General features: G+C 37.1%; 1 protein-coding gene across 2 annotated transcripts; it reads right to left on the reverse strand.

Moving 5' to 3' along the window:
- Positions 1-185: 185 nt before the first annotated feature.
- Positions 186-5,230, reverse strand: dtwd1 (DTW domain containing 1). 2 transcript variants are annotated; one of them, XM_073464775.1, is made up of 5 exons: positions 5,154-5,230; positions 2,906-3,221; positions 2,567-2,704; positions 730-1,018; positions 186-587 (listed from the first exon to the last, which is right to left on the reverse strand). In XM_073464775.1, the coding sequence occupies exons 2-5, from the start codon at positions 3,161-3,163 to the stop codon at positions 358-360; spliced, it is 915 nt and encodes a 304-aa protein (XP_073320876.1). In that variant the 5' UTR covers positions 3,164-3,221; positions 5,154-5,230; the 3' UTR covers positions 186-357. The 2 variants fall into 2 exon arrangements, with proteins under 2 accessions (XP_073320876.1, XP_073320878.1); XM_073464777.1 differs by lacking the exon at positions 5,154-5,230 and adding an exon at positions 4,968-5,139.
- Between the last annotated feature and the right edge of the window lie 3,448 nt (positions 5,231-8,678).

Raw genomic sequence — 8,678 nt, forward strand, 5'->3', positions numbered from 1 at the left:
CCGAAATAAGTTCACAAATATCAAACGTCAACACCATTTCTTTTTTGATTGAATCAGAATCATTTTCCACACTTTGAAATTAAGACTAAGAAAAAACTATTTCCCATCTGACTCAAAAAAAACTGTTATCCAGTCTTTGTTTTGACTGTAGAGTTTTGTCTTGTATCAAACACATCTCATCCATGTTGAGCAATTATAAACCCTTTGATTTTTATTACACATTCTTATACAAAAAATGTCAATATCCCTTACAAAATAAAACATCACTCAGCAATACAAAATAGAACCAGACACAGAGGTGCTTGCATTCAGCTACAGTTCATAACAGTCTCTTTTAGCTGATGCCAGTTTTTTCTCTCAGATTTTTCCAGCAGAAATCTTGGCTTTGTTTACAACTGAGTGCAGGTAAGAGTAGAAGAAGAGGAGGTTATCATATTCTCCATTGTAGTCTTCAGCAAGGCAATGCTCATGGAAGTCCTTGAGGAAATAATAAATAGCCTCGATGGTGGCTAAGTAGGTGTCTGGTTTGCCCTTCTGACGGCGCCAGAAACAAGTTTTCCTCGTATTCAGCTCTACCCGCAGTAGATCTAGAGGAGAGCACAGGTCAGTAAGAGAACACACAGTGAGATCATGCTCAACAGCATTGTGGGTGAGGTAAACTTGCCCCTAATAATCACCAGCAGTCAGAGCTCTTTAAAAATCTGCACAAATGCAATCTTTTATGATTACCTTGCAGTCTCTCGTCTGTGCTGATCTTGTTGGTCTGGTTCCATGTGCTGTCAATGAAGACCACCCTCTGGAGGGGAGACACCCTTGACTCTGGGCCCTTTGCTTCATCTGGGGTCCCTGATTCTGAGCTGTCTGAAGCGTGTGTGGCACCTTGAACTTCCTCACTTTTCCGCCTCTTTGTGCAGGGCATATCAGAGGTGTAATGTGACTTGCTGTCAGTTTGGTCATACAAACACTGCATCATGTCTTGAACTGAGACGGCCCCTGGACCAGGGAACACCAACACCACCTGGAGAGGGCAGAGAGCTGACAGATTCAGAGTGAAACGCCATCATACAAACCAAGACTAGAGTAACAATATGGTAAATGATGTATGTCTAACCTTCAGAAAGAGAAAAATACAGATTGATAGGAGAAAAATGAAGCTGAAAACTGTAAACATGAGGTAATTAAATGAAATAAAATAGTTGAGAATGTTAGAAGAAAAAACTCAAAGTTTGAAACTGTCAAACACGATAAACGTCACCATAATTCTGTAAGCCAAGTCAAATTACAGTATCTGCTTATGCCCAATATAACTACAGTTATGAAACCAAACTTGTCAAGCATGACATATGGAAAAGCAGCAACTGACTCAATATGTTAAATCTATTACAGATTCCAGTGTTTTTCATTATAAAGTTGTACACAGTATCAAGATCTAAAATCACTTATGACAAACACCGGACAGCATAATTCATAAACAGTAATTTACTTACTAACTGTGAAACTAGTGGATAGTAACAATATCAAAACAAGACTCAAAAGCAGCTGCTTGCATTGAAAATATAAATAAATAGAGCTAATAAGGCGTAGTGAGTTTCCCCAATGGGAAAAAGAAGAAATATAAGAAGACATTAAAGAGCTTTTTAAGTCTAAAAGAATTAGTTTGATTGATTGATTAGTTGACAGAAAGAAAATAGTAAAACAAAACATACCAAACAAGCCCTTATTCATGTGGAATTGCTTTTCTTTGTATAAAGTCAGTAAATTAAAAGTTGTTGAGTTATGGGCTTTTTAGCAGACTAAACAAGACATTTGAAGATGTTTTCAAGGCCTTTAGAAAAATGTAACAGACGGTTTTCGCTCTCTATTGTTTCTTTCGATTTTATAGTTCAACAATTCAAACTGTTTTCGAAACTAGGGCTAAATATTAACGAAATCACAATATGACCAGGCGCAACATCCAAATGGGCAGAAGCTGCAGTTGCTTGATGAAGGTGAAATATGTGAAAAAACTGCATTATAATGAGGCACTATAGTGATGCAGAGATGCCCCACCTACAAATCTTGTGGTACAGAGCCCGACAAATGTCACATCATCATGTGAAAATGAAAACTGTGACGCAGAAAGGATCATTCCAACTAATTGTGAATCATATCGCAGTCGTAGTGTCTGTCAAATTAATCGCAATATGACTTTTTTTTCTCCCAATGATATTATATAGCCCTATTCCAAACAATTCAAAAATTTGTTTTTATTTGCCATCAGGTTAAAATACCATCACTGTTTTTGTATGTTTGTCACTTTGCAAACTGTTCATTTTTAGATTACTATTATCCAGTCTTGGTTGTGAATGTGGGATTTTGATTTCAGAGTTATGTCTTGTTTCTCTTCTCATGTATCAAACGCACCTCATTTCGTATCATCCAATTAAAAAATTAAAAATATTTGGCAGATAAATCAGTGATAAAAAAAATAGTTGTTATTTAGGAGCCATAAAGAGTAAAGCTTCAAAATAAGAATTAAAGGTGTAAGAGTTATATGAACTAAATTCCTGGTTGATAAACAACTAACCTTGTCCTTGTCAAAGTCAGGTATGCAGGGGTAGGTGTATATGGTGACGTCACCGGGGGCGAGGATCTTGGCATGGATTGCTGTGCTCTTTCCATCCGTCTCATTGGGATGCTTGATGATGTCTATCTTCACAGGAAGCTGAAGAAATCACATGTGGAATATGTGGAGTCGGGTCCAGCAGACAGTTACATCTCAACCACACCATGCGCAGTAATTTCATAGAGCTTACATAAAAGACATAACATTTTCCACTACATTAGGGTATTTCTATCGCAGCAACTCTATTGCTGAAGGCTTCTCTGCAAAGAACAGTTGAGTGAGTCCTAACCTCTTACTGACCTCGATTGAGGGGATTTCTTGCGGGGTGACACCCACTAATGAGCAGCATGTGTAGCAGAAGAACATCCTTGATCCTCCACATTTAGAGCATTTCAACCTGCCCTTCTGCTGCGCTTCCTCCAGCACCGCATGTGACGCCAATTTTAGACCTTGAAGAGGCTGCTTGGCAGGGGTACGAACGTCTGATGAATCACTGGAGACTGTTGTTTTGTCACGGCAACTAGGATGGAGACGCTGGTCTTGATCCAGGCTACTCATGCTTGCTCTATAAATGTTGACAGACCAGTGCTGAAGTATGTGGAGCCCACATTGATGGCTGAGGAACAATGACCAAACAAATCATGCATATATTAGTAGACAGAAGTAATCCAACATTTACAAGAGGGAGTGCAATAATGTGGAAAAGTCATTAAACAAGCCAGGGGTTGTTATTAAGAAGGTCATACAGGAGTTTTTTTGTTGTTTTTTTCAGACACATGAGTTGAAATGAGTTGGGAGATATTGGGCACACTACTGTAACTTAATAGCATGATCACACTGGATAATGAGTTGGTCTTTTCTTGTATGTATGCACATGTATGACAATTAGTACATCTATTAGTTTTATTGTTTGCCTAGATGTTCACAATTATGGTTATTATCAAAAGTCATACCATTTTCTGACCTTATTTGAGTGCAGTGGTGGAATGTAACTAAGTATATTTTCCTAAGAGGAGCAAATTTAACATACTTGTACTTGAGTATTTTATTCTCATGCCACTTTTTACTTCTACCCCACTACAATTATCTGACAGCTTCAGTTGCTTGTTTATTTATAAATAAGGATTTTTTAAAAATTTTTTTTATGAAGGTACAGAAGTAAAGATTATTTGATAAATCGATTCACAGAAAGTTCATTAGCAATAATTTTGATAATCAGCAACTATTTTGTACAGATGCATAATATATATATCAGGCTGAAAAATTCTAACATTAATCCATCTTTGCCCACTACATTTTAGCCTTTCTTACTCTCAGGTGTGCATAAACAGGTTAAGTTCTTTTAAAAATATTTTAATAATAGATTGGTAATTTTTCATGCAAAACTGTTAATTCATTTTCAATAATATTTGAAGTTTGGACTGCTGGCTGGACAAATGTTGTGAAGGTGTCACTTTGGGCACTGGGTAATTGTGATTGCATTTTTCACTATATTCTGATATTTTACAAACCAACCAACCAGTTGATTACTGGAGAAAGTACACAAATTACTCAATAATGAAAATAATTATCAATTGCGGTCATGTGGAAAATAGTTTGAAATGAAATCTACCTCAACCAACTGCAACAGTAAAATCCTACTAAATGATAATGCATGACATAATCTAGTGACATCATATATAATATCATACTCTTAATACTAAGTACATTATCCTGATTACACTTTATTTATGAAGATTAAGAGATAGTAGAAGTAAGATTGTGACTGCAGGACTTGCACTCGGAAATGAGTATTTTTACATTGTGATATTAGTACTTTCATTTGAGTAAAGGATTTGAATACTTCTTCCACATCTGATCGAGTGTTAATTAACTGTGAAATAATCAGTAGTTAAGTAATGATTTTTTCTGACATCTTATCAGCCATTCCCAGTTTAAATGATACAGCATCAACAAGCAGAGTCAAAATAGCCTAACTGATCAGTTTAACAGGGAGCTTTCAAGGGAGGAACTTGTGTCACCACAGCATTAAATGATATTCACTTCAGTCCATTAGCTACAAGACTTTAGCCACTTGATAAAGTCAGTAGACAAACTGTTAATACCTGACACCAGTTGAATCGAGAGCATTAGCTAATGTTAGCGCATCTGGGTGAGAAGCTATTGAATGAATGACAAGCGTGCCGAGCACAAGCAGCTAACTTCCCACACAACTCGGTAAGTAACATTTACTGAGCACAACATGCAGTTTCCATTACATACCAATGTATATCTCTCTTTTCTCTTTACTCCAATGATATCTGACGGTAGACTATATACTGACATCTGCCCGCAGAGAACGTTACAGTACAGTCAACATTACCTGATTCATGCTAGTGAAGCTAGCTTCTGTTAGCAAGCTTGACACACGCTAAACATCTGTAACGTTAGCTTCCGCTAAATCTTGTGGGTAGCTAGGCTGGCTAATAGCGACATTACATGAAAACAGACGTTGCAAGCAGTACGTTGTTCACTAGATAGTCACATATAACACAAAAAACGTGTGTACCGGTATGTGGCTCAATGATGCACAACAGCGTGAGCGTCTTCTTCTACGCCGGAAGTGCTGTACCGTGAAAAGGAAAGAGTTCTTCTGACAGTTCCTCGTTGCTAGGCACCGAATTCTGGACTCCAGATGGCGGGTAGCGACTGTACCTGAGGATGGTGGACAGCAGGTACCAAAGCTAGACAGCAAACAGGAATAACATTTACATTTAGCTACTGCTCGTTGACAAACATTGCCAGGCGTCAGATACTGTCACTGTAAACGGAGCACTTTGGGTTTGCTACTTTAATTAACCGCGACGTTTAAGCCATAGATATATATATACGTAGACGGCCGTTGCCGCGATACTTTAGCGAATCCGCCATATTGGATAATAAAAAGCATTAACGTTTACGCTGATTTTGATTAGTCTTTTTTATATCCAGTGATTTATATTCATTAAGTATTAATAATGACAATCACTGAGACAAAAAAATAACAAAGTCTGCAAATCAAAATAGGACACTGCAACTGGCAGTGAGTCTGCTTTCTTTTCTTTTAGCAGTGGAGCGATGTGCTACATGACAGAAAATTAGAGACACTTATTTTATTGTATACAATAACATTTCATAGTAAAAATAAAAAATAAAAAGTAAACTTGCAGGAACTACTATTATCAATATGCAATATTGCACAATATATTATGCAAGTCAGGTGTCCATATTTTGTTTGATCAATATCACATGAGGATTAAGTGCATGACACATTTTGACTGGTTAAACAAATGAAGGGATTTCAGTTTCCTCTTAAAATATGGGATGAAAAGTATCAGTATGATTAATACTAAACACAACAGACTGATTCAAAATTCAACATTACTTTATTTGTCCTGAGGGAAATTTAGTAGACATAAAGGCTGCCACATGAAAAATACATGCACTTGGTGCAGTAACAGTCATGTTGTGTCAGCATGTTTAAAGTGCCATACCAGTTTTACTACATGTCACTATCTACTGTAAGCATGTTTAAAATCCTTGAAAAGTCTCCTTTTTAGACTATCCAAAGAGCTTTTTCACTGGAATTTTTCAATTTTTATGGCTCATTTTTCCCCCCCAGTCCCTTAAACATACTCCCGTCCCCAGACAGCCCACAGAAAATATCTGTCTGTGAACAAATATGTTGTGTGTAAACCACACTACATAAAAGGTCATTAAAAAGTACATAAAACAGTCCCTTACTGTTTGACAGTCTCCCCGCAAGCTACAACTGTTCAAGATTTTAGTCAGCATAGCGAGTAGTGAGTTCCTGGGTATCCCATTCCTTATAAGGCCATCATTTTAGTGTACGTATGTAGGCAATGATGCCATTTTTCATAGTCTAATTTCTTGTTCTCTTGACATAATTCTGATTTAGTGTTTTTCATCATAGCCTGGATCCAGATTTTGATTGCCGTCCACATCCCACATTTTTCAGCTTATTAAATAATATGAAAAAAAATGAACAATGTCAAATAAAATAAAATTTGATTGTTTCAATTTGTTTTCACTCTACTGCAATGGAAATTTGATTATAATCTCAGAAGCTGGTGCCCTTTAAAGTTGCATTCGCAAAATAAGTCTAAATAATTGAGTCTCACAGATGATATTTCCCCGGTATGACAGATCAAAACCTGAAAGTTTAGTTCCAGGTAAACTAGCACCTTAATATTTGTCTTGTTCAAAGCCAGATGTGCTTGGTGTGATATAAAACAGATTGTTTTATATTAGATTTCAAATATACCTGAGCTGTCACACTTTTTATGAAACAGACAATCGCATGCAGACTTGCATGGTAAACAGATGTGTGTCGAATAACATCTTCCGGTGTCTGTGATATTAGATTCCAAACAATCAGAAATCAGCCAGATGTGTACTGTGTGCCAGGTTGCTTTCAGAAACATGACAGTGAAATATAGTCTTTACCATTACTAATCACACCAGACTTATCTTGTAGCCTGTTTGTGTCTTCTTTCTACAATATGCAGCTGTGGTTAAAGACATCACCTGGTGATTCTTCGCCTACGGGTTTAAGGTGATTCTGCTATCTAAACCTTTACTGAGTGTTTTAAAAGGGCAGCTTTAGTTTGGTCAAGCTCTGCAAATATACATAGCTTGACACAAAAATGTCATGGTAGAGATACATCCAACTGCATCAAATATGATCAGACGGTTTCTGACATGTCTGATCATTAAAATTCATTCATTGTCATTCATTGTTTAGTCTAACACAGAGGGATGAAAAAACAAATTATCAAGCCACATTTCAGGAATGTTTTCTTACTGTTGACAGCAGTCCAGATAATATTAAAACAAAATTGTTACTGATAAATTTGGTTCCTCTGACAAATGAAAATCAAATATTTGAAATATGTTCTTTCAGGTGTATCCAAGCTGCTTTGCCCAAGCAGCATTTTACTGAGCATTCCCTGAATCAGAAGAGCGACTGGAAGCCAGCTACAGCAGATACACTGCAGACTTGACGTTCTGGATGACAGGTGACCACCCACTCATGATACATCATGCAAACTTAACATATTTCACAAAGTTTGAGTTTTTTTAACGGTTGCCGGGTGTTCTTTCCAGGTGTGAGGCCCAAACTCTTTTCCTGGCAGTACAGGAAGTCAAGTTTGCCCACTACTGCAGGTGAGTTATATAGAAAAGAACCCTCATGGTCAGAAATATTCCCAAAGTGTGTTTTTGCACACAATCTCTCAGGATAACCTCCTGAAATCAAGAGTGATTTTTTCCCTTGAAGAATATTAAGCCAAGTTAAAAACTTAAACTTAAAGGATAAGTTCACCCAAAAATGGGAGCTTTGTGTTTACTCAACCACATGCTGATGGAAAGTCTGGTGAAGTTTTGTAGTCCACAAAACATTCCTGGAGCTTCTCAGCAAAACAGCATTGCAACATTCTCCTAAACAACTGAAGTAGCTGGGGACTTTTTTTGAAAGGTAAAAAAGACAACCAAAAAAAAAAACCCACCATAAAATGGCTGATAAAGGGGTGTAAATAACGTCTTTTGAAATCTGTGCTTCTGGAGACTTGGAGTACGCCTGACTTCCCCAGTTGTTTTTCTATGTTTTAAAAACAAGTCCCATTCTGCTTCAGTTGTTTAGGAGAACGCGGTTTTGTGGACTACAAAACTTCACCCGACTTTCTTTCGGCATGTGGCTGAATAGATAATGACTACATTTTCGTTTTTGGGTGCACTTATCCGTTAGGTCAAAAGTTTAAACAAATTATAGGTTTTTGGGGTTTTTATTTGCAAAGTCTTTCAGATATTCAACACAATGGAGGGACAGGTTATTCATTGTGCTGATCAAAGCACTGAAAAATTAAACTTGAAAAGCTCAATAGCAGCATGGCTTTTCAACAACAATGTCCCTGTTCCTCTGGATAATCCCCAGACCCTGTTGTTAATAGATTTCATTGGGACAATTTATTCTGTAGAATGCATTTCCAGTCCAGTAACCATAAAGTATCAGTGGGGCTCAAACATTTTGTTAAAT

Source organism: Pagrus major, chromosome 4, assembly GCF_040436345.1.
Source record: "Pagrus major chromosome 4, Pma_NU_1.0".
Taxonomy (NCBI): domain Eukaryota; kingdom Metazoa; phylum Chordata; class Actinopteri; order Spariformes; family Sparidae; genus Pagrus; species Pagrus major.

Excerpts from the sequence above, each read along its gene's own strand:
- dtwd1 (XM_073464775.1), bottom strand. The coding sequence starts at position 3,163 with ATGAGTAGCCTGGATCAAGACCAGCGTCTCCATCCTAGTTGCCGTGAC. Across the intron at positions 2,705-2,905 it reads AAGAAATCCCCTCAATCGAG|CTTCCTGTGAAGATAGACAT; the intron begins GTCAGTAAGAGG and ends TGATTTCTTCAG. Across the intron at positions 588-729 it reads CACAGACGAGAGACTGCAAG|ATCTACTGCGGGTAGAGCTG; the intron begins GTAATCATAAAA and ends GCTCTCCTCTAG.